At 41.2% G+C, this 26,329-nt stretch overlaps 1 protein-coding gene across 2 annotated transcripts in view; it reads left to right on the top strand.

Annotated features, from left to right (window-relative positions):
- Positions 1–26,329, top strand: part of CEP152 (centrosomal protein 152) — a 71,184-nt gene that overhangs the window by 29,445 nt on the left and 15,410 nt on the right. For both annotated transcript variants that reach the window (XM_040968660.1, XM_040968659.1), the window contains 8 exons: positions 5,512–5,716; positions 13,299–13,427; positions 14,010–14,119; positions 14,917–15,045; positions 15,158–15,293; positions 18,709–18,990; positions 21,207–21,338; positions 24,872–25,522. In XM_040968660.1, the coding sequence (XP_040824594.1) occupies positions 5,512–5,716; positions 13,299–13,427; positions 14,010–14,119; positions 14,917–15,045; positions 15,158–15,293; positions 18,709–18,990; positions 21,207–21,338; positions 24,872–25,522 (1,774 nt within the window). The remainder of the gene's footprint in view (positions 1–5,511; positions 5,717–13,298; positions 13,428–14,009; positions 14,120–14,916; positions 15,046–15,157; positions 15,294–18,708; positions 18,991–21,206; positions 21,339–24,871; positions 25,523–26,329) is intronic.

The following is a 26,329-nucleotide window of genomic DNA, read 5'->3' as shown; positions in this document are numbered from 1 at the left end:
ATGTGTACATATTCTGAGTTCAAGTGGTTTTGGATGGTCCTGAAATGTTGCCAATTTCACTAATCCGAGGATTTTGAAGGAGCCATCGTTAAATTCTTTCTATGTGTGTATATATGTGTATGTATAAATTTATTTAAAGGCAGAATTTTTACTGAGAGAGGACTTTGATCTGTTGGTTCACTTCCTTCGATCTGTTGGCTCACTTCCCACATGGCTGCAGTGGCCAAGCTAGGCTGGTTCAAGACCAGAGTCCAGGAGCCTCTTCCTGGTCTCGCATGTGGGTGCAGGGGCCCGAGGACTTCGGCCGTCTTCTGTTGCTTTCCCAGGGGTGTTAGCAGGGAGCTGGATCAGAAGTGAAACAACCAGAACTTGAAGTGACACCCTATCCGGGATGCTGGTGTGCCAAGTGAAGGGAAAGTGTGTTTATATACATTTAAAAATTTGCTCATATTTTAATTGGAAAGTCAGATAAACAGAGGAGAGACTGAGAGGAATATCTTCTATCCGTTGATTCACTCCCCAAGTGACCACAAAGGCTGGAGCTGAGCCGATCCGAAGCCAGGAGCCTAGAGCCTCTTCCAGGTCTCCCATGTGGGTGCAGGGTCCCAAGGCTGGGGTGTCCTTGACTGCTTTCCAAGGCAGGGAGCTGGGTGGGAATCGGGGCTGCCAGAGTTGGAATTGTTGCCCATATGGCATCCGGACACATGCACAGCGAGGACTTCAGCCACTAGGCTATCACGCCGGGCCTGTGTGTTTTATATTTTTGAGACAGATTTATATGACATTTTAATGTTAAGGTGTGGTCATCTGGAAAATTCATCACTGTGGATGCTTCATTTCCTATTAATGCCAGATTAATTCTAAGGCCGTGGTGGAACAGCCTGGACTTTAGAGCCAATCTCCTTTAACTCTTAATTTTGCAATTTATTACTGTGGGCAAATTTCTTTACTTTTCTGAGCCCGTTTTCTGATATCCAAGAGAGAGCAGATCAGTGTCTCTTGGAGGCTAAAGGAAGGCTTAAAGGACAGTGTGTAAAGGGCCTCATTAATATGCTCTAGCCTACATTGGACAATAAATGATAGCTGTTATCTAATAGGTTGGTTCAGATATACTAGTGATCACATTTTATATTAATTCACTTTTAATTCAACACACATTTTGTCAGACGTTCTTGCTCTTTATGGAAAAATATTGTGGTGTTGGTGTTGGGAAACTGCTTGTGAAGAGAGACAATTAGCTGTGGAAGTGGTGCTTCCATCGCAAAACTGCTCGGGCCAGGCCCAGGGTTCAGTTTGTTCATATCACAGCCAGACCTTTTTGCCTTAAATTTCATTCTTGTTCTATGTCTTTCACTCTCGAGGGTTAAAGACGGAGTTTATATATTTTAAAAAAAAAAGTTTTAATTTATTACAACTACTGTTTGTACCGCAATTACCTTGGGAATTGGATAAATAACATATCAGTTTGCTTATCTTCTCAAAGTAGACTTTGTCTTTATGTATGCTAAAATATTTTCTACTTTTGTACCTGTGTTTGCTTGGCACTCATAGCCCAAATGCTATCGTAACGCTGAGGTGGGGATCCTGAGACATCACGTCGTGTTCATAGTGGCAGGAGTGGCGATGTGCTCATGATGGGAAGGGAGACTAACGCAGGCGCGGTGTGTGTCCGGTCACTGAGGTGTTGAGTGTGGATACAGCCAGTGCAGGAGAAGGGGAGAAATGTCCTCTCTCCCCTCAGCGGTTTAGTAAGTGACAATTTGGCTTTGAAGACAACTGGAAAGAATCATTTTTCAGATCAGACTTAAAGAAGACAGGAGAAAAGTGACCTGTAGCCTTCCCCTTGGGGGATTGCGATTCTTAGAATAAGAAGCAGCCAACAGTTTTCCCAGGGTTGAAAATTTTTCGTTCTTCCTTGACCTGCCTTCAAGTCACTGACCCAAATAGTAGCAGCTCCAAGCTTTTATTGCCAGCCACCAACCATCCTCAGACTCCTGCCTAGTGGATTGTAAGGGCTTAGCCTCAGGGTTCTGTTTTACACTTGTGGAATTTGAGTAGCTGAAGCTGCCTGCCGTTTGCACACAGCTTCCTCTCTGCCTGTTACAGTTGGCTGCTAAGCTCCAATAATAAACATTGAACAAGTGCAATGCCTGTACCCTTTGGTCTTCGCAGGCTTCCTAAGGGACCAGGGTTTGTTTGGGTTTAGGGGACTTCACATCCATAGGGCTCAGTGGTGAGCCTTATGCACCGGTGTTCACCACCACTGGCTTTCCCCCATTGAGGAAAGAAGAGAAAAATGATTTAGCAAGCACTTTCTCTGCTCTTTGACCTGGCTCCCATCAGGAGTACGGGATGTGCTATTTCAGTAGTCAACAGTCGCTGAGAGAAGAGATAAGAGATGCATGATTTGTGAACAGAAGAAGCACTCTGAGATGATCGCTATCAATAACCCAGGAAGAAATATTTTTTATTTCTTCATATGATTTTATTTTTATTTCTTATACTTATGGATTCTGTTTAGATTTAAGTAGAAGTGATTTAAATATGTGAGATCTATACGTATAGATATACTGACATAGTATTTTTTTCTAAGGATTTATCTATTTGAAAGGCAGAGTTATAGAGAGAGCTCTTCCATCCCTTGGTTCACTCCGCACATGGCCACAGCTGGGCTGGTCTAAAGCCAAGAGCTTCTTCTGGTCTTCCATGTGGGTGCAGAGGCCCAAGTCCTCGGGCTGTCCTCTGTTGCTCTCTAAGCACATCATGCAGGGAACTGGATCAGAAATGGAGCAGCCAGGACTTGAACTTGTGTCCATATTTGCTGCTGGAGTTGCAGAAGGTGGCTTTACTTACTATACCACAGTGCTGGCTTGTGATTATCGGTTTCCTTCTGGTGCATCAGCTGTTGCAGTTAGAGCAGCTGTACAGTGAGCACAGATATATATGTACATGTATATTTATATGTACCTTTAATTACCTTAATAATAGGTAATGCATAACCACTCAACAGCAAGCATCACTCTGTTTGAGCATATCACTCTGTGCACTGGAACCATGCGAACCTCTTAACCTCTGCGAAGCAAAACCCAAGCTGATCTCTTTTACCAGAATATCCTGGGGCTGTGCCAGGGGCTGGGGCAGCGGGCATGGGGGCAGCTCTGGACTCTGGTCAATTCCATATCAGGATACAGTGGACAGTCTCCTGCCACCTGTAACATCTGAACAACCACTCTTGGTTTTACTAGGCTTTTTATACCCTAAATTTGGTGTCTTTTGTCTTGAGCCATCTGAATGGTTTATCTGGTCCAAGCTTCCTAGACTTTGGCATCGCCTGGTTACCTGTGTGTTACAGTTTGTCTAGTCCAGGCATGTCTTCAGTGTGGGACCTTTTGGGGAATAGTATTATGTTTCTCACATGACCCTACCTGCTATTTTTATATATGAAATTGTATATATGAATTATAAGGGCCGTATTTTATAGCATTAACAGTTAAATCTACCCAGTATTTTGTTCATTTTCTCTACATTCACAGTCACAATGTTCTAGTATTTGGTTCAAATCATCCAGAACTAAATAAAAGTAAAAACTGTAACCTAAATACTGTTATTAATTTTTTGGAACAGTTTAGATTCACAGAAAAAAATATATATCCGAGTTGCTGTGTCTATGCTTCCATTTTCTCCCACTGTCATGCCACAGTAGTGTGAACAGGCATCCGTACTGATAAATTATTATTGACCCATCACAATTTTCTGGTTTGTTTTACCCAGAGTTTGTTGAAGCACCTTTAGTTTTTACCCAGTGTCTTTTATCTCTCTCTCCTCCTAGACACCATGCTACATTTAGGCGCTGAGCTTCACTGGGTTATACCTGTCCTTACGTGTCCTTGTTTTGAATGACCTTGACAGTGTTGAGGACTGCGGGTCAAGTATTCCGTAGGAAGCTTCTGTATTAGACTTGGCTGTTTTCCTCCTGAGTATGGTTTGCTCAGGGGTTTTGTGCAGAAAGATCACGGTGAGATGGCATTTCCGTCACACAGCATACCAGTGGTGCCTGCTATCCACTTTCTTTTTCTCTCCTAAAGTAACTTTCTCCTCTGTTGTGGAAAAAAAAAAATAGAAATAAACGTGAAGAAAAGGAAATAAAATCTTCCCTTAATCTTTCGTCCCATAAAGAAAACCACCATTAGAATTTCGGAATGTCATATCCATATTATCTGTCTTATATGTTATTAAAAGACAAAATGATCCCGGATATCATATTTTATAATGGCTTTTAACAGTGCATCCTAAAATCTTTAATGTCATTAAATATTGATGTAGTGTGTGTGATTTTTAATAGATATCTATACATATTTAAAATCTTGTTAAAGCATTAAGATTAAATATTTAGATATTTAGTTTTAGCAATATTATTATAAGCATCCTTTTGGTCAAGTCCCCCCCCCTTTTTTTTTCACATCTTTAAATCCTTAAGAGGTAGAACAGTATTTTTGCTAAGCTGTATGCACATGTTTAAGGATTTTGCTGCAAAGCTCTCGACCTGAAGTTTGCATTGTGACCGACAGCGAGTGCCAGCACCCATTCCTCCTTGTACTTCAGCCAGTGTTGTTCCCATTTCTCCTGCTTGTAAGGGTTAGGCAGGGTGAAGTGTCACTTTTGAGGCAGTATCTGATGCTCTGTCGGTAATCTTTCTTCCGTGACTCCCTGGAGCACAACACAACCCCAGCCTTGTTTTTTGCCAATGGTTCTTTCCCCGGCCTGACATGCACAGTTCTCTGGAGTTTGCTTGCACGCAGCTCCTTTCTTTCCTGATATTCAGCTCCTCTTATAATTCTAGGTCTCCACTAACTTTTCGCTTTTTGCTTGCAACTCCTTGTGATCACTGTTGAGGTTTTCCTCCCCGGGGCTGAGGCCTGGCGGGCCTGCAGGCAGGTGGCCGGCCTGCCATGGGGCAAGCCTGGTTGGCTTTCCTTTTCTCGTGACTCACTGTCCTGAGCTGCCCATTTTCTCATGGTTGAAAACCAACCATTGCTTCCTCATTTTGATTGGTTTTTCAGTTTTTTAAGGAGACAGGCAAGTTTGGTCCCTGTTAATCTTTACATTATTGGAAGTACAATTTGGCTTACGTTAACACGGCTTTCGTTTTTTATTGATATTGTTTCAGCTATTCAGATGCTAAGATCCACATTTTGAAAGTTTAAAAAGAAAACAGCAATTGTTAGATTGGCTAAAGTTTGGTATTGTTTTCCTCCTGTTGGAATTGTAAAGGCACATGGACACACACACAGACACACCATTCAGTTTGCCCTAAGCACAGATTAAGCCCGGTAGGGCAGCAAGAATAAGCTGAAGAATGCTTTCAGCATAAAGAAACTTAGAAGAGGACACACACAACAAAGACAACATCCCTTGTGTGGTGAAGTTTACAGTTGTCTTGCAGTTTTTATATAATTACTGTTGCTTTGAAAGAATTACCGTGCTTGATTCATTCTACAATTTCTCCCCTAGCATGGTGCCGCAGGGAGACCCAGGTGAAGCTCTTTCGAAAGATGAGGTTATCGTGAAGTTGAAAGCAGAAGTGCAGCGTCTACTGGGGAGCAACTCAGTGAAGCGCCAGCTCGTGTCCCGGTTACAGAGCGACCTCAGGGGCTGTCATCAGAAAATCCAAGAACTCCAGCAGCTGAAGAAGGATGAGAAAACCAACGGCGCTGAGGTTCGTAGAGCCTGGAGCATTAAAAAGCCATTTTAAAAAGCTTGATGAAGGTGATTTTTGCTCTCAGTACGTGTCTGTTCAACTTGTAGCTGTCAGGGATTGATGATTCTAGAAAGTCAAAGTGTTACTCTTTGCACCTTGTAAAGGAAATGGCAATTAGGTAAAATTCTGTTGCCACAAGTACAAGAAAGTCTTCATAATAAGGTATCTGCTTTTCTTCCAGGTTGGCTCTAAGAATACTCTGAATGGCTTACAATGTTCAAGAATGTGTAGTCAGTCCTTTGGCATTTTGCTCTGAGATTTCCACGGCTCATGTTCTTACTACAGGAACATTCTGTAAGGAGATGGTGGTGGCAAGACAAGAGTGGCAGGGACTATGTTTGTCCTTGGGACCCTTGGCTGGGTCCCATGGTTACTTTCCTTACTTGACAGATATGACAGGTGGGGAATATGAGACAGCAGAAGTTCAACTTCTGAGCAGTCAATCTTGGGCAGACGGAAACAAAATATGGTCAAAGGTGAAGATTATTTCCATGATATCTCAAATAACTTTAGGTTGATCATTGTATATTTCACAAATTGTCATCAAGCCTGGCTTCCAAGAGAAAATATTATGTAAAAGACATAACTAAGGAAAGGAAGAGGGAGTGAGGGGGGGAGTGGACAGAATGTAGGTAACATTCTCCTTTCCCCCTTGGATGGAAAACATGTTTACTTCCAACTTCAGCACTATCTCTTAATCCTTAAAGTAACAGTGGTGTTCATTTAGACAGTATTACTAAAGCAAAGCATATAAGACATTCTATGGCACTAATATAACGCACTTTTAATAGTGCCTGATTTATTTTCAAGAACAGTGTATTTTTGTTGTCAAACTCCTGCCTCCCCTGATTGCCTCCTTTGAGTTAGTGTATTTGAGTATACAACATTGATTTTAATGTTGTTAGCAGATGAGAAAGACCTACCTCCTTTTTCCCCCGCTAACACATTTATTTGAATTATGTTGTTTTAATTGCTGCCATGTTTCTTTAAAAGGAAGGGGCTGAAAGCTTGTCTCAACTTGTGTGTTAAAAGAATCAACTCTAACCTTCTAAGAATTTTGGGGCCAGCAACCTAAAGCTAAGAAAATGAGAACCTGACTTAGCATCCACAGTGGTACTCAGGCTTCCTGGTACTTTCTTTGATCTACCCTGGAGTTGCTAATGGCATTTGTTTCACTGTACATGAATTTATATAAAAGGGGCACACAGCAGGAGAAATCTTCCAAATGCTTCTTCATTTCCCAAATTCCCACAACCAGCTATTGCTAGACCAAGGTGAAGCCAAGAGTCTGGAACTCAGTTCAGGTCTCCCATGTGGGGGCACAGGCCCAGATTACCTGCGCCATCACCAGCTCCTTCCAGGATACATATTAGCAGGAAGCTGGAATTGGAAGTGAAATCAGGATTTGAACCCAGACATTTATATGTGGGATGCTTATTATTAGCATTTGTCATACAGCTGTAGGTCCTTGTGTGAGGCAGTTGGTGGTGGTCATTCCTTCTGTTGTCTGTTTAGTGTTTCCCTTTTGCTTCTGTTTGGTTGATCAATAGATAAAAGCAAACTATCTCATCTTTGAGGACTTGTTTTGTTCAGTCAATCTTTTGCCATCATGATTTAAACCCTGCAATTAAACTCCAGTGTTTTGTTTTGTTTTGTTTTGTTTGTTTTAAAGTGTTACTTCAGTGCTTCTAGTACTTCTTATGTCTGTTCTACCTAACTCAACGTTTAGATATTTCCTGGAAATACTGTTTTGATAATTCTCTGCATAAATGCTAGGTAAATATTTGGAATTAATATACCTATCTGTTCACTTGCTAGATGGGGAGAGGAAGAAGCCATCACTTGACTATTTTAAGAAAATACTGAAGTTCCTAGTCATTAATTAGCCAATGAATAATTTTCTAAGTAAAAAAAAAAATTATTTATTTGAAAGGGAGAGTTACAGAGGAGAGAGAATGTTCTTTCTGTCACCAGAAAGAGGCTGGGCCTGGTCAAAGCTATAAGGCAGGAGCCTCATCCGAGTGTCCCATAGGGGTGTAGCCCAAGCATATGAGCCACATTTCCACTTCTGTCTCAGGCACGTCACTAGGGATCTGGATCAGAAATGGAGCAGTCAGGAATCAAACCGGACCCACATGGGATGCTGGCATTGCAGGCAGTAACTTAACCTTCCACATCAGACTCCTTTTTTCCCCACATTTTTTGTTAAGGAACTTTTTTTTAAACAGAACTTTTTAAAAAAAATGATCTGTTTATTTTCATTTGCAAGGTAGATTTTACAGAGAAAAGAGAGAGGGGCCTTCCATCCACTGATTCACTCTCCAGTTGGCTGCAGTGGCCAAAGCTGAGCTGATCCAGTTAGGAGACAGGAACTTCTTCCAGGTCTCCTGTGTAAGAGCAAGGTCTCAAGGACTTGGGCCAACCTCTGCTGTTTTCTCAGGCCATAGCAGAGAGCTGGATCAGAAATGGAACAGTGGCAGCACAGACTGACACCCATATGGGATGGCAGTGCCACTGCACTGGCTCCCATGGAACTTCTTTTGTATGTTAAAAGAAAGCATAACTGGGAGGTATGTGGAAGATGGAGTAAGCCTTATGTTTTTTTCTGAAAGTATTCAGTTCAGTGTATTATAGGATTCAGTGATTATACAATCACTGTTCCATGAAGGAACTTAGAATCTAGAATAGTCTTGTCCAATAGAAATATGAGAACCATACATTACTTGTAAATTTTCTAGTCATAAGTGAATTGATTTTAGTGGTTTAATTTCACTTAGGGTAGATGCTCCTTGACTTATGATGGCATTACACTTCAAAAAAAACCACCCATCTGAAGTCGAAGATGCTATCCACTGAATCTGCATTCAGTATATCTAATTGCTGTCTATCAATGCTTAGCCTTGCCTATCTTAAATATGCTTAGAATATTTGCATTAACCTATAGTTGGCTAGAGTCTTCTACATGAAGAATATTTTAAAATTAACTGTTGAATACCTCATACAACTTGGTACTGAATAGAATACACTCTCAGTTGTTTCCATTTGTGATTGATTGCATGGCCAACTGGGAACTGTGGCTGGCTGCTGCTGTCCACTCTCACTGGGGAGGGTATTGAATGAGTATTGTATTACATATCACTGCAGGAAAAGTTCAAAATTCAGAACTTGGTTCTGCTGAATTTGTATCAGTCTTGTACCATTGTGAAGTCGAAAAATTCTAAGCAGAACCATCTTACATCAGGCACTGGCTGTATGTGCAAAAAGCACGATCAACTCAATATGTGATCAATGTAACAATGACTTACAGGCTGGATTGCATGTGAGTATGTGTGCTAAGTCCTTGAGTTCTGGCATGTATTTTATACTTAGGCTGCAGTGTGGGCCAGCCATTCTTCAAGTGCTTGATAACCATAGGTGGTAACTGGACTTACATTTAATAGTACATATCTGTAAAGCAAATATGTACCCTGCCTTTTGTATTAAGGATGATACCAGTTTGAACAAGGTTCTGTGAGAACTCTATTTGGGGGTAAAGTCTTTGAGGGCAGGCACTTTTGTACTGACGGACAAATGTAGGAGAGAAGGTGGGAGAGGACATCCAGTCCTGCACAGAAATACAGAAAGTGATGTCATAAGGGAGCTGGCCTGGCTAGAGGGAATGGCCTCAGAACGGAAGTCTGGTTTATCAGCTGAGCCTTTCTGAAGCCTTTAATGAGGCCAGAAAGACTTAAGAGGCTCAAGTGTGATTATACTTTTCATCGAATCCTGAGGTTAATATAAGGTTATAGAATTTCTGTGTTTGCTGCAAGGAAGTCTATTAAAAGAACACATAGGTTTAAACTTCCCTGAGTATCTTATTGCAGAGAATTGGGCCATCAAAATCCTTCCCGTGTACTTCCTAATTGTTAGAAAGACTAGAAAAAATCATATACTATTTGTCTTTTTTCAGATGAGCATTTTAAATAGTGGTATGTTTTTTATGCATGCTTTGCTTTATGTTTTGTGTTGCTTTGTCTTCATATAGAGTAACTTAAGGTTATCACATGGAATTACAGGTGTTTGCTTTTATGGCATGTCAGTATTCCTAACATTAGTTATCTGGACGCTCAGTTCTTGCTCAATAGCCTGGTCGACAGTTACACATTCAGAACGTGCTGCTCTATGACATTGCCAGGATGCAGTGATGACATTTAAAAGGAATGTGGGCAGTGATTGAGAATGGATCAGATACTTCACTGTTCATTCCTCCTGGACAACTGAGTCACTAAGGCAGAATGTGAGAAAGGTGTTAGGAAAACCAAACTGACTCACTGGCTGTCAGGGCCTGTATCTACACTGAAGCTTTTGTGAACACAAGAGACCTTTGATTATTAATCTCACTACAAGTTGTAGTCCAAGCTATTCCAACGGCGTGGCAGGCTGGTATTGAACAGATATTGCAGAAGGTGTCTACCTAGATTCTTCTTTAGACACAGAAAATAGAAAAATAGCATGAGAGCTGGTTGTTAAATCTTTTTCTTGTGAAGATAATGTGTTCCATATTCTGCCTTTAGAATGATACTGTTTGGTGATCCTGGTTTGAAAGAGCTTGGTAAAGAGGCTAAACTTGGGTACTTCTGTGCACGTAATGGATGAAGTCAGCATTAAGTATCAAACCCAGCCATTTGGTGATTTTTTTCACATGCCTCTCTAGTCCCAAACATGGCCAGAGAGATACCAAAGTCACCAAGAATAATCTGGAGGTTGCCAAGGACTTGTTTAAAAGTGTTTTCAAGTCTGACCGAGAACTCTGACATTTAGAAGTAGAAGGATGTGGGTGGGAGGTGAAACTAGGTACAAACAGATTTCTCAATGTACCAGATTGATGTGGCTTTCATTCCCAGTAATAAAAAAAAAATTGACAGTGTGTAAAAAGATAAAAATGAATGTCATAAACTTTAAAAAGTATAGGCTAAAGTGGGGAAGAAAAGGTCATTCTAGGCCCTCAGTAAAAATCCTTAATTGTCTCAGCAGTAACTCCTCCCACCCTTCAATTTGGAGAGAATCTCTAAGATTTATCTAGTTGAAACTCAGAGTTATGGATAAAGAGGGAGAGACAGGAGAGAGAGATCTTCCACCCACTGGTTCATTTCCCAGAGGACGCCAGGCTGGGCCAGACCAAAGCCAAGAGCTTCATCTGTGTCTCCCTAGTGAGTTAGGCCGTTGGTGTTCCCAGGCCATCAGCAGGCAGCTGGATTGGGAGTGGAGAAGCAGGGGCTCCAGCCGCCCACTGTAACACAGTGCTGGCCCTAGCTCTTCTTTCTTCTGGTTGGGGTCATACAATTAACTTGTAATATCTTTGTGACCTCTTTTAATGAAAAAAATACTTTTTTTTAATGGTTTCTTTTTTTTTTTTTATTGTTGCTTACATTGTATTATGTAGTACAGTTTTATAGGCACTGGGGATTCCCCCCACCCCTCCCATACCCCTCCCCCCATGGTGGATTCCTCCACCTTGTTGCATAACCATAGTTCAAGTTCAGTTGAGATTCATTGCTTGCAAACACTTGCCTAGCATAAAGTTCAGCGTCTTATTGTCCAGATAAGTTCAGTGGCCTCTTGGGGAGACCTTCTCTGGTCTGAAGATAGGTCTAACAGAGTAAAGATCCGGTCAGTTAAAAGCCCCAACAAGGCCTCAGTATCAATATACAACATTATGGAATTAATTGACATAGTATTGGGTAAACAATATGTTAAAAATAATGCAAGTTCCCTTCTTCGAAACATCTGGGTTGAGACAGTATCAATGACAGGTTCAAAAAATAACAAACAATCAGTCTCATAATGGTTTCTTTTAAGGTTTACTTATTTGAAAGGTGAGAGTTTTTAGAGAGAGAGGCTTTCCATCTGCTGGGTCACTCTCCAGCTAACTGCAGTGGCCAGAGCTGAACTGATTCAAAACCAGGAGTCAGGATCCTCCCCTGGGTCTCTCACATGAGTGCATGGGCCCAAGAGCTTAGGCTGTCTTCTGCTGTTCTCCCTGGCATGGTAGCAGGGAGCTGGGTTAGGAATGTAGCAGCTGGGACTCCACATGGGTATCAGCATCACAAATAATGGCTCCTATAAAGAACTCTTAAACAAGGAAAACACTCAGATGTTCAGAAGAGAATGTTAGGCTTTATATATTCAAATCTGGGATTCAAACTACAGTATAGCTGCTGCTGTTTCCCTTGCTGAAAATGAGGTTGCTGTCTGCTGTACACCTGTACCAGCCAGGCATGGTCTCATACATGTTGAAGGAAAAAACAAAGTCTGATATGATGAGAAGACAAAGGAAGAATGAAGGTCTATAAATGGTTTCTTTGTGATGTTAACACAAGAAATGCAAAGGAAAGCAACTACCAGATGCCCTTTCTACATGAAATACAGTAATTAAAGATAATCATTGTCATTGGAGATGAAGACAGACTTAGGCAGTCTTTGATTGTAAATAACGAGAAATAATTTATAAATTACTAAGTCTGTATCATGAGTCTTAATTTATACCTATAAAACTATTGAATAAAATATATCCATGAGTTACTATAGGTGTAAATAAACAGAGAAATTAAGTGCTCGGTTTAGTGGTTATGGTGAAAATTAGTATTTGCATAACTTTGACTTTTTTTAAAAGATTTATTTATTTTTATTACAAAGTCAGATATACAGAGAGGAGGGGAGAGACAGAGAGGAAAATCTTCCGTCCGATGATTCACTCCCCAAATGAGCACAATGGCTGGTGCTGCGCCGATCCTAAGCCCAGAACCAGGAAATTATTCTGGGTCTCCCATGTGGGTACAAGGTCTCAAAGCATTGGGCCATCCTCAACTGCTTTCCCAGGCCACAAGCAGGGAGCTGGGTGGAAAGTGGAGCTGCCAGGATTAGAACCTGCACCCATATGGGATCCCGGCGCGGTCAAGGTGAGGACTTTAGCCACTAGGCTATACTGCCGGGCCCAATCTTTTCAAAAGAGAACCTATTTTAGGTATTAAAAAGTTAATGGAGATGCCTGCAAGACACAACTTTCATCAATTGATTATTACTAATGATGAGACCCATTGGGCGCATGTGTGTCCTGCAAACAGCGCACATCACTTTTTGATATTAATTCCAAAGTTGTGTGACCTCAGTTTAGTAAAGAAGGATCAGAAAAGCTCAAATAATTGATTAGTGTTTTTAGAAAATGTCAGTGGCTTAAGACAAATATTGAGGATCTTACATTGGAGGAGACCTAAGAAATGTGATATGTCCTATGTAATCACGGATTTAAGAATCTTAGTCCAGGAAAAAGACATTAGAGAACATTTAAATATATTTGCAGAAGAACTATAGATTTGTTGTTAGTATTATATTCATGTCAATTCCCTAGTATTGTTTGGGGTATACTTGGAAAAGGTAAATGAAAAATAAATAGAAATTATTTGTACTGTTTTCTGAAAAATTTTGTAAGTATGATATTTTAAAATGCATACTTGAATGTCTTAAGGCCCTGGTAGACTTTTCACTTCTTTTTAACATTCAGCCTAACACAGATACTCCGGAAAAAACAACAACTCAGTTATGGCGTGACCCTTCTACATGTGATAAGATCATCAGAGATGATATTTTGCAACTTAAAAATGAAATTCAAGTTTTACAACAGCAAAATCAGGTGATTATATTTTTTCTACATTTTGTGGGTTTGTACAGATTCATTAAATACAAAGGATACAGAGGCTTTTCAGTGATACTGAGACAGTGCAAGTCAGCAGACAAGTATGTTCATGGCCAGTGAATGTGGTAGCCACTGCTTGCCTTTCGTATTGGGTCGCTTTTCACTGGAGGATACGTTGGAGTAAAGCCAGTTTCCTTTCTGTATAGAGCATGGCCAAGCAGGTGTTTTTTCCTCCTTTGCCAGCCCTTCACCAAATAGCAAAACTTCACTTAAAAATTTTTTGATGATCCTGAAATCTGACACATATTTTACCACCTAATATATCCTTGGTTAATTTTTTTATGTGCATTAAAATATAAAAATTTAACTTTTATTTCTGTAAGAAAATTACTTGCTAGAAAGATGAGATTATGCTGTTATCCAGGTCTGAAAAGCTTTCCTTTTCAGAATCATTAAAATGACACTATGTCAAATGATGTTACAGGGTGGGATTCAAGCACAGAATGTTTAAAAAAAATTAGACCAATCAGTGAAAATTATGTCTGTTTCTTTTAAATGGTTTACTCTCTTTGTTTCTAGGAACTTAAAGAAGCCGAAGACAAATTGAGAACTACAAATCAAGATTTATGCAATCAGATGAGGCAGATGGTACAAGATTTCGACCGTGATAAACAAGAGGCGGTGGACAGGTTAGGAGTAGATGGACACGGGAGCCCTGATTTATCCAAGGGATAATCTGATCCCTGCTGCTGAGGGACACCACCTGCCTCCCCTAAAAAAAGGGAAGGAAGAAAAAAAATAATGATGTGAACTCTCCCTGTTGCGAGTTTGGGTTATCAGACGAGTCTTTGGTTTCTCAAATTAGAATTTGGAACTCCTCATCCATAGAAACAGTGTTATACAGTGGGCCTGGTTCTTTGACACTGTTGTAACAACAGTTCACTAAAATATTGTATGGCTCGGTGTTTGCTTTTTAAAGACGAGTCTGGGAAGCAAACTATTCTTTATAAAGGTTAAAAAAAAAATCTGTGGGAAGGGGAGTATGTCTTCCAAATACCAAGTCACGAGCTTGGAAACAGACCTTTGGAGCATAACTTACGTGTGAGTTGGGTACCACTAGGGCTTGTGTTTAATATGGAGGACTTGGAATTTTGGAACCATGCCCTCAATTATTTCTCATTAGTCTTTTATAAACACAAGTCTTCAACATGGATTAATCTCTGTGTTTGATGGATGGGGGCATTTTGCACATCCAATTTTCTATTTTTTTTTTCTGTGGAAACATTTGAGAAAAGAAATCTTTGAAGGCTCCCATGAGCTCATTGGTTGTAGATTAATTATTGCCGCTTTGAGTTGAAGCAAAGCCTTCTGGCCTCTGTCGTAATTCACACCAGGGGGGAGGTTGGGAAGGAAGGCAGCATGGCCACTTCATTTTGGCGCTTGTGGTAATCCCGGCATTGCCTTAGGTTCCACTCTCGCCTTCTAGGTGTGAGAGGACATACCAGCAGCACCATGAGGCCATGAAAGCCCAGATCCGTGAGAGCCTCCTGGCGAAGCACGCCTTGGAGAAGCAGCAGCTGTTTGAGGCTTATGAAGGGACACACTCGCAGCTGAGGTGAGAGGAGGAGAGTGCAGCCGCCCCGGAGACTGGACACTCTGTCGGCCTCTTACCCGCCTTAGAGGGAAACGGCGCTCCACGTTGACTGGCTGGGTTTGTGTTTTCCAAGGTCTGACTTAGACAAGATCCATAAGGAGATGGCTGCCGTGCAGGAGTGTTACCTGGAAGTGTGCAGGGAGAAGGATCATCTGGAAGTGACCCTCAGGAAGACCTTTGAGAAGGAGCAAGAGGCCCAAGAGAAGAAGGTAGTCAGTGGGTGGCACGTCTCCATCACTGCGCGGGTTCTAGCCTCGGCACTGCCCTCTAGATTTGTCCTAAGGGGAACAGAATGGGGAAGAAGTTTCATCTTGGCTCCTTTACCCTCAGATAACTCAGAAACAGAGTGAACTTTGAAGTGATTAACAGCAGCTTAAGCAGAGAGTGATATATAAATAATTTTTCCCTTACAGATTGATACTAGAGGGCAAAAGAAAAAAAAAAGGTGGTGCAGTCTGGAACTTAAAGATAATCACTCTTCATTTGTTTGTTCTACCCTCCCTTGGTCCTGTGGGCACTGCACGCAGTATTCCCTAGAGGCCAAGTCCTCTAACTCCTGTACCTCTCAGTAGCTCAGTGTCATTTTATCCATGTCTCACAGTGGGGAAAGTCAGAGTGTTGGTGCAGCCTCCACAGTGCGGCTGCTGGGGCTAAGGTGGACTCTGCCTCTGCCACCTGATGTTTCTGAGTTGTCCTTGGCAAGTCCCCACGAATAGAATACTGTGCCTGCACTTGGGCTGGCTGGCTGCCACCCCAAGACACCAGTCTGACTATCCCTTACACTTTGGACCGGGTGGCACACCACAGTTTGGAAGCCACCTGCTCTGAGATTAGAAAAACATCTTTGGAGAGGCAGGGTTGATCCCTTGTGCTTATAAATCTGTACAATGAAAAAAATATTTTTGAAGGCTTGAAGCATTATCCTATATAGAAGTTTTTGTAATAAAAAACAGTAAAGCAAACTTGCTACCACAGACTTTAAAAGAATAGTAATGAGCAGGTGAGGAGTTCATTTAATATTTTGATTATTTTTGAATAGGTTAATATAAAAAAAACTTTCCTGCATATGTGTAATTTGGTGGAAAAAGAACTTCTAAAAGGAGTTGTTTTAGTCACTGCTGAATGTCAAAAACTTTAAAGGAATCTTAAGTTACCTAAAAATTGAAGACTCAGCTTTCAGTAATGTTTTAAAAATTAGGGAGAAGATCTCTAATTTTTTTTTTTTTCAGAAAAATATATAGTTTGGCAAGAACATCAGAACAGTTCTCTCAAAGAGGTCATTCTTTTCAGGAATATATTTTTCATGGATTTCAAAGAATGAATTTGCCTGTTAAGTTGAATCTCCTATAACAGGGCACCTGCAATTAATAGCTGCTACCAACTGAAGTCCTGGCTCTCAAAGGTTTGTGCACAGGAAGGAAACTTAAAGCTAAGCTGTCCTTTGGTGCATCACAAAGAAAAACCTTCGAGGTGAAATGTTATTCCTTAAAAATTTCCAATTATCATGCAGTAAAATTGGCCCCTTTGCCCACGTGGGTTGTGTCGTTCCATACTTTTTTTTCACACGCACAGCCTCACTAGCACACAGAACAGCTGTATCCTCCTCAAACACATCTGTGCCATTAATTTGAGGTTGCCCTCACTCCTACTTAAAGAATCAATATATCTAAAGCATTTGAAGTTTAATTTCTTTATCTGGAAACTAGCTTTCTGTTACAAATTTATGTAGGCCTTTGTTAGAACTGAAACATTTATAGATAGCAGACATTATCAAGGTTTTTTTATATATATATCCTCGGTAAGTGGGTAGATACACTGATTTGTTTGCCTAGAAAATGTTTCCTATGTGTACAACACAGGATTCTTATTAAGCTTCTGAGCAAATGGGGGGACTTCAGAGGGAGGCGACCTTCTCTGCAGCTCAGATGGCCCTTCCCTGCTGCTGGGTTTTAGGAAGGAAATGGTCTAAATGTAGAATTTACGATACTGCTATATCCAAATGGGTTCTTTCACGTGTCTTAGGTGCTGTATTGCTAAAAGGCTTGTTGAGTCCTGCTGAGAGTAGGGGCTCTATTCTAGCTATTGTTGGTGCATAGAACTTTCCTTACATGTTAACTTGGCTCATCCAAAGAAAGAAAATGAGTCATAGGACCCTTCAGATTGGGTAGTAATCAGGAAAGCCCATGACCTTGAAGAGAAGACCTTGTAATGTTATTCCCGTACATGTTGAAGCTCAATGCTGCAACCCAAGCCAAGTAAGTCCTTAGAGGTTTTGTTTCTGTTTTGGCCATCTAAGCCATGCACAACCAGTTGAAATGTTTGTAACTTGGAGATGATTAGTGTTTACAAAGATGCTTGAATTTTGTTCAAAGAGACAGCTATTGGAATAAAGAGAAGAATGTATAAGCCAACTGCAGTTGAAACTTGAAGAAAAGTACCAATAGACCCAATAGACCCAAGAGAAAGTGGTTGAAAAAACAATAAACTAGCATCAGACAGTGGATTGAAAAAGAAGTGGAGTTAGCCAGAGCATACTGGGATAAGGAACAGAAAGAGGTGTGGGTTAAATTCCTTCCCAGACACCATGTCTTAAAAATGCAGTATGAGTTACAGAAGACAATTTTTTTCTGAACAAGATGTAAAACTTTTCATTGCCAAAACCCTACCTAATCCAGTCTGCCTTTCAGAATTAGGCTTTGGCAGTTTACCACACCAGATGTAGTTTTTAACTTTCCCCTTCTTAACTCTTCACCCCAATTTAGGATGTAACAGTTTTCTGAGCACAGTGCTGAATCTCTAAAGCCACGATCCAATTTCTTGTTTAAAATGATTCTCATAATTCAGGTTAGTATCCATGGTTAACAAATAAGGACCCGTGCCGTGAATCAGAAAGAAGTCACAGGCATAAAACTGATCATTTCTGTCCCCTAAATGGCAAATGAGATTGGGAAGTGAGGTAGTAGTTTCCTAGAAAGTTAAGGACCGAATAATCAGGGAAAGATTTTAGAACCCTGGATACACAGGAGATGGGGAAACAATCAAGAAAAGCAAATTCCACTTTCCATGGTTTTGCCTATGATTGATTGTGTTCATGTCTGCCCCACAAGTAAAAGTGGAAAAATCATTAAGACGTTCTTCCAGCGGTGCCTCTCTTTGAATGCAGGCTACACCGTAACATTTAACATCATTACCAGTAAAATACTGATGTGTTCAAATGAATCAAATTAGTTTTTTTCAGTCGTTTGCTTTTCAGTTCATTATTAGGTTTAGTGGCCAGTTTTTGGAAAGCATGGAGGTGATGGCAAAATAGCTACGACTATCAGAAATTTTTCGATGCTGTCTTTGCAGTGGCAATATCAGTGCAAGGTAGTCTGACCTTACGCACACCACAATAAAATATTCCATGTGATTTTTTTCCCTGTTATACAGTTATAAGATCAAAGTATAACTCTCAAGCTAGCCTTAAGACTGTATTTTCATTGATTAGATCTTTAAGGCTCATAGCTACAGTCACGTTGAGATGGTTTTCAAACACAGCTGTGGTTGCTTTTTTAACTAGCTATTAATTCCAGTTTTGACTTCCTTGAATTTTTTTTTTTCATATGATTTTTCTTCTGAAAACAGATCAAACAAAAACTCATCCAACAGCTTGAAAAGGAGTGGCAGAGTAAGCTGGATCAAACTATAAAGGCCCTGAAAAAGAGGACCTCTGAGTGTGGGAGCCAGACCGACCACGGAGTCACCCTTGATGTGATTTCCAAGAAGGAGATGGCAGGCATGATAGAAGAACAGAAGCGAAAGATCCAGCAAGACTTAGAACATGAGAAAGAAACAGCCGTCAAGGGGGCGTTGAAGAAACTTGAGATTGAATTGGAACTCAAATATTGTGAAAATATTGCCAAACAGGTAATCAACAGGTTCATTACAGTAAAATTATCAGTATTAATGGAAACTGGCAAAATGCTACTGTTGAATTGTGATTCCTCTGCTTTGATAAATGAGGAGACTCGGTACGTTCTTTGTGGGTTTTTTTTTTCTTTAACTGCAGAACTCGAATCTTCCAGTGTTTCTGCATATTCTTTCAGTGTATGACTCTTGTTCCTCTGAGAGCAGTCTGTATTAAGGTGCTGAGATTAATATGATGGCAGTTTCACATGTGAATGGAGTGCAGTTTAGCTAGGAATCCAAAGTTACAGAAGCTGTCCCACGATAGTAGTTATACATAACTAGATTTAAGCAAGTAAGATATATAATTATATATATATATTGCAATTGGATGCAGGGTGGAGTGTGGAGGCGGGTCTGTGATTTCCGACAGCTGTCACAAAGTGATGCTATTGCCTTTTGAAGTGCTCACTGGACTAAGTTGGCTGAGGCAATTTACTTTGAAACAAGCCTCACACTGAGAAAAGAACAGCCCATGTTAGCATCAAGATGAGTTATTACCAGTTACAGTGATTCTCAAATGTCTTGGTTTCAAGACTTAGGACTCTCAAAAACTATTTATTTATTTATTCATTTTTGGGGGGGGCACTTGTATCTGTTCATCCTATTAGAAAATGATTTTGAGCGTTTTAAAAATGAGAATACTCAGGGTCAGTGAAATGGCGTAGCAGGGCTAGTCCTCTGCCTGCAGTCTCATGTGGGTACCAGTTTGACCTGGGAAAGCAGCCGAGGATGCCCTTAAGCCGTTGGGTCCCTGCACTCACATGAGAGACCCGAGGAAGCTCTTGGCTCCCAGCCTCGAACCAGCCCGTCGTCAGCCCTTGCAACCATCTAGAGAGTGAAACAGCAGGTGGAAGACTTCTTTATCTCTGTAACTCTGATTTTCAAGGAAATTAAAAAAAAAAAATCTTAAAAAAAAAATACACAGACACACAGCTCCTTGGCTGTCAGAACGATGGTGTCATCCCCCGACGGCCTCTCATTCTGTGCCCTTTACACATGAGACTGCAGCACAAGAAGGCAAACAGTGCCTTAACACAGCACAAAGTTTTCTCTTCCCCTCACAGCCTGGCAGGGTCTGTCCGGAGGAGACCCTGAACCTTATACATCCACCTGTTCTGTCTTTATTAGAAACCTGTAAACCAGATACTGTCAGAAGTAAGATGACAAAAATTATATCCATCCCCTGGGGACTAAATTCTACTTACTTGTTACGTTATTCTATGTGATTTCGTTGGGCATCCTTCAGGTATTGAAACAGGCATATATATATAAGGGTATACATGTCAGGGCATCAAGGGCATTAGCCAGTAAAGTTATCTGAAATGTTTACCGAAAGTTTTGAACATAGTTAAGAAACTGTTCCATAAAGAGATTTGTTTGAAAGTACTACTTTGGTGTCTATGCATTACAGCTCTTAAACAGCAAAACAGCAAGCTTAATACGATAGGAAGGAAGGGTTTCACAGTAACCTTTTCAAGGAGTATAAATTCCTAAGAGAGCTTTTTCTTTTCCCCACACTTTTAACTCCCAGGAGTTTACACGGAGATGGCGATTTAGCACTTTGGCAAGGAATACAGCTTCCTATGTCCAATCTACTTTAGTGTGTGTGTATGGATTACATGTAGGTGTGACTGTGTGTATTTTAAAATAAGGAAAAATTAAGAAATGATTTTGTGATCACTGTTGACAGATTTACCTCTAGGTCGCTTTATAGTTCTTAAGTTTTTGCCTGCATTGCAGCATGGCCCTCATCCTATTGTTTGCTAGGTATAAGGCTCTAAACTCTAACGGTTGGGGTTGTTTGTGGGCGTGTGAGGAGGTGGTAGGGGTCCTGATTGGACAGCAGCAGGGACCAAGCAGCCCTGTGGCTGGCCTTCCCCGTGTCCTCCGCCCACCCCAAAAAGTAGGATTTTGTTGGGAAAGGCAATCAATGACTCGTACAAAGTTCCTCACCAGACCGATTTCCCCTGTTGAGTTGCAGCAATAAGTTGGACACTATTGGGAGCAGAGAAAAGAAAGTTAGCATGTGCTGTTCGGGATGAGGGAGGGAGTTGGAAGTTAGTGTGACTGTCGTGAAATATACTGTTAAAAATACATGTCATCCTAGCTGCTGTTTGATAATGGGGTCTTTTAGGAATTTTATAATCCACCTCATCTCTTTTGATATGTTACAGGTGGAAACAGCTGTGCAAAATGCCCGTAATCGATGGCTGGAAGAGCTGCCTGAGCTCGCGGAGTATAAAGCACGTGTCAGAGCAGAGCAGAAGAAGTGGGAGGAGCAACAGGAAGCAGCCGTGGCCAAGCGGGTATGAGCTTTAGAATGCACCCACCTGTTGCAGGCCTCTTGCTTGGCCTCTTTGCTCCCGACCTGCTCCTGGAGCTGAAGGGTTGACTGCACAGGAAGCACTGGCTCAGGACCTTTCAGGGCGCCTGTGTGTGCAACACTCTCAAGTTGTTCAGAGAGAGAATGTATGCTAGCCATTAAAATCTGGGTCATTACGGTAACTTAGACTTAGGAGCTAAATTTCTTCTCTTTTACTCTGTAATTAACACTGAGTATTACTTAATATTGAGTATAATGTAGCATAACATTGAGATAGAGGGTTTATCTGCTTAGTATCAGCTATATAGTATCCCTTCACAAACTTGAAGACTTTTTTTGTGTGCTGTCAGTAGTCTTGTAATATATTGTCTGGTAAATAGCCAACTGCCCTTTTCAGAGATGTCATGTTTCCCAGTTGCCCAATACTTAGCTATTATACTCATGGTGCCATTTTATGCCACATATATAAATCATTTTAACACAATTACACTAGATTGCAGCATCAAGCATGTACTACCAGGGCTAGTGCCACAACATAGTAGGTTAAGCCTCCACCTGCATGTTGGCCTACCATGTAGGTGCTCGTTTGAGTCCCAGCTGTTCCACTTCTGATCCAGCTCCCTGTTAATGTGCCTGAGAAAGCAGCAAATGGTGGTCCACGTTGTTAGGCCCCTGGTACCCATGTGGAAGGTCCAGAAGCAGGGTAACTTCAGAGCAGCCTTGCTTTGGCCATTGTGGCCATTTGGGGAGAGAACCCCAGCGGATGGAAGATTTCTTTGTTTCCCTTCCTTTCTTTGTAACTTGACCTTTCAAAAAAATAGAATTTAAAAAAGTTTTATTTTGGAAAGAAAGGTGATGTATAGCAGCAACTGCAAGTGACTCCTATCTTGTAATCTTCAACTAACTTCAGAAGTTACTTAGGAAATTATGCAACATAAAAAGCTATTGGAATATATTTTTAAGATACATAGTAGTACACGGATGTTCACCACATTATCCTCCATACTTTTCAGCCTGTCTGAAATATTTCAAGAGGAAATTTGAGAGAAAGGAACAATGCAGTGGTGAGAGTACGGGTCTCACTCCAGAAGTCAAGTAGGATGACAGCATTGGGTAGAATATACAGCTAAAGCAGGTCACTGGATCTGCCGATAAGACCAGAGAGCACAACTGGAATGGATGTAGCAATGGCATCTCAGCAGGCAGGCAGAATAACCTCCAGAGTGCGTCAAAGCTTACGTTCCTGGCCTGCACTCCTTGAGGCAGCGATCTGGCGGGTTTGGCATGAGCCCTCGAAATGTACCTTTCCATCAACCAGTCAGGTGACCCGGCTGGATTTCAGAGCCCACCTGGGTGGACACTATTATCATTAGCCACTGAGCATAATGTTACCAGTATCCGTGCTGCAGTCCGTGCAGGAGCCAGGCAAAGAGAAGTTTCTGGCAGTGCTGGGGATTCTGTTAGGATGCGAGGCATCTGTGAAGATCCATGGTGATGTAAAGCCAGTTTTTACAGTTCAGAAGAGGTCAAGGTGACTCAGGGGTTCCCCAGTCTTTGCGGCACATTGGAACAACCTAATGATCTTTTAAAAACTCAGTCACTTGGCTTCCACCCTCAGACTGTATGTTCTGATTGGTATGGGATGTGGCCTGTACATTAAGGGTTAGTCCTTAGGTGATGCCTGGCACATGGCAAAGCTTGGGAAGCACTGAAATGATCAATGTCAAAATACCCTTGTACAACTTCCTATGAGAAGATGCCTGTTATTTTTTTGGTAAGGGTTGGGCAGGTCATCCAGTTCCGCTGAATCCACCTCCACCCCAATCACTTAGCAGGGATTTGTAGGCATGATCCATTTTCTGCATAAACACTGCATAAATCACTGCTGATTTTATTGTTAGCAAAGAGATTTTGTAGTAATTTCCTTTGTAAGGCTCATCTTAGACCATGGATTTCTTTACTAGAAGTTTAGTAATCTTGTCATTATCCCAAGCATAGGTAGGTTGTGTGTATAGTTACCCCTTGGTAACTGAGGGGCGCTGGACCAAGGACCTTCCTGAATGTACAGACACCCAAAAATGCTCAAGTCTCTTGTGTAGAATGATGCAGTACATGCATATAACCCATCCACATCGTCCAATGTACTTCAAACATCCCCAGATTACACGATCTGCCTAATAAAACATAAACACCATAAACAGTTGTGTGTCCTGGTGACTTTGAATTCAGTTAGGGAAGATATAAGAGGGACTCTAAGTTACCATCCAGTATACTCACCTGTGTAAGTGAAGATGCTAACTGCTAATGATGATTGGCTTTTCTAAGCCCATTTCTAACAACTTTGTGACATTCGTTGAATCCATACCCTGCACAGTCTCTGGGCTAAATGCTTTTTTAATTTCCTATGCCATTGACTCTTAAGTACCCTGTCAAACTGGTAACTAGCCTATGTTATAGATGCAGTCGAGATGCAGGGAAGCCAGGGAACGGCCAGAGCTCCCTTGCTGCTCAGCTAGCTGCAGCAGTGTGTCTCTCGAGTCTGTTCTGTTGAGCACAGTGGCAGGTGTCTGATCCGTGCGGGGCGAGTGTGAGAGTTCAGGATTCTTCTTTCACTGTTTGGTTTTAGTCTTTGCCTGTTAGAGTCTACGATCAGGTCATCCTGTTCTGAAAATTAGATGAAAAATGACTAGAGCCTTGTTATTTACTTAGTTATGCTCCCTTTAAACCGACACAAAATTAAGGGATTACCAACATGTTACTTCTGAGTATCAGCAAGATTTCCTTAAGAGACTGGCTTTGTTTTAGGTAAAAAAAAAATACAATTTTTAGAGTTTACACTGTATTTTGCTTGTAATTATAAATATGTATATATTTTAAGAAACTAATACAAAATATTTTTATGGAATTAGCTAATATAATTTTGTATGAGTATGTCTAAAAGTTCATGGAAAATAGTTGAAATATTTTGGTATAAAAATAATTTGAAATCCTTGGACTGTTATTTTTTATAATTTGCATTTCCATGAACTTTTGGAAGATCCTTCATGACAATTTCTACTTTAGTTCTGTATCAGGAATAAGTGTTTTCTAAATAATATACAAACTGTAAGATGACATAAAGTAAGGAAAAAGATCTTAAATATAAATTTTGCAGAGTATTGTACTGAAATTCATGTTTCCATGTAACTTTTTAAAAGATTTATTTGAAAGAGTTACAGGAAGAGATTGATTGATCTTCCATCCACTTCCCAAAGGGCCACAGCGACTGAGGCCTGGCCAGGCAAGAGCCAGGAGCTGCTTCTGGATGGTGCATGTGGCTTCAAGGACCCAAGTACTGGTCCATCTGCTGCTGCAGCCAGGGCTCCAGTGGGTGCCCATGTAGAATGCTCGTAGCACAGGCAGCAGCTTAGCCCAGCATGCTACAGTGCCAGCCCTCGGTTGCAACTCCCATATTTTCTTTAGCTTGTTTCCTTTGTTAATGGGGAGAATCATAAAAATTTTCATTCTGGTCTTCAGATATCACTTGCTGTTTGCGAAGCTAAAGAGAACTGGAAAAGTGAGCTGGAAAATATGAAGAACCATATACTACCCGGAAAGGAGCTGGAAGAAAAGATTCATTCCCTTCAAAAGGAGCTCGAGTTAAAGAACGAGGAAGTCCCTGTAGCTCTCAGGGCTGAGCTGGCAAAGGCTCGCAGTGAATGGAATAAAGAAAAGCAAGAAGAAATCCACAGACTTCAAGAACAAAATGAGCAGGATTACCGACAGTTCTTAAACGATCATCGAAATAAAATTGCCGAGGTCCTTGCAGCAGCCAAAGAAGACTTTGTCAGACAAAAAGCTGAACTGCTGCTGCAGAAGGAGACAGAACTACAGGCATGTCTGGAGCAGAGTCGCAGAGAGTGGACCGTGCAGGAAGCCCGGCGGATGCAACTGGAAGTCTACCAGTACGAGGAGGACGTCCTCACTGTGCTGGGCTTCCTCTTACGGGGTGCTCAGCAGGAGTATGTCAGCGGCTCCGAGGACAAGCAGCTTGTGGAAATCATGTCCGTTTGTTCCTCCAAATGGGTGTCTGTGCAGTATTTTGAAAAGCTGAAGGCCTCCATACAGAGAGCATTTCAAGATACGTTTTCCCTCCTTGCTGACAATATGAGCCTGGAGTGGGAAAAGGTATGTTGTTGGGAAAAGGAGCATCACAGATGCCTGCGAGGTTCCGCATGGTATCTTTTTACCTTTCTTCATTGTATCACTTAACAGGTTGATGACTTGGCAATGGTTTGAAAGATTCCTGTAGAAATTCTAAAGGACTGCATGTTCCTAAAAACAAAACACTTACTTTGTAAGTGCCAGTTTCGAGGCATGGCTTTTAGCCTCTGGAAAAACACACCAGGGCTTGAGAATTGTGAATCTGAGTTTCATTGGTTACTTTATGGGTGCCTGCAGAATGAATGAAGTAGGTAGATTGGTCGCCAAGACCAGCTTTTAGTTTGTGTGAAAAAAGATGCCTTGCTACATTTTTCAGTCAAGTATACATAAAAGATCCAAAATGATATTTTGGATCAGCCGCTTTCAACGTTTGAAATTAGAGGGGGGGAAAAATGCCAGTGTTTAGAAGACTTTCTTGATAGAGGAGTTGTTAAATAGGTTTAGGCCTATTAATATATCTTCAGTTTCAGGGTCAGAATCAAGTGTTTGGCAAGAGACATATGCTAGCTAAGACAAACCTGAGTTCTGGTCCCACACTTGAGACCCGCCTTATTGCTTCAGGCATTTACTTACTGGCTCGTCTGAAAAGCGGAGTCCAAACCTCAGGCCTGGTTCCCTGGGGTTTGGTAGGATATGCTCAAGACAGCGTAGCCTTTCCGCATGGTACATGTGAACCAGTATAGAATCGTAACATTACAAGGTGTCCCACCACAGTTCATCCCTGTTGATGCTTTTATTTTTGATTTCATGGTACTGCGTAGTTGTCTTCAA

This window comes from Ochotona curzoniae, unplaced genomic scaffold (assembly GCF_017591425.1).
Source record: "Ochotona curzoniae isolate NIBS_2020 unplaced genomic scaffold, NIBS_Ocur_1.0 scaffold_4701, whole genome shotgun sequence".
NCBI lineage: Eukaryota > Metazoa > Chordata > Mammalia > Lagomorpha > Ochotonidae > Ochotona > Ochotona curzoniae.
This window is presented reverse-complemented; position numbering and strand designations above follow the sequence as displayed.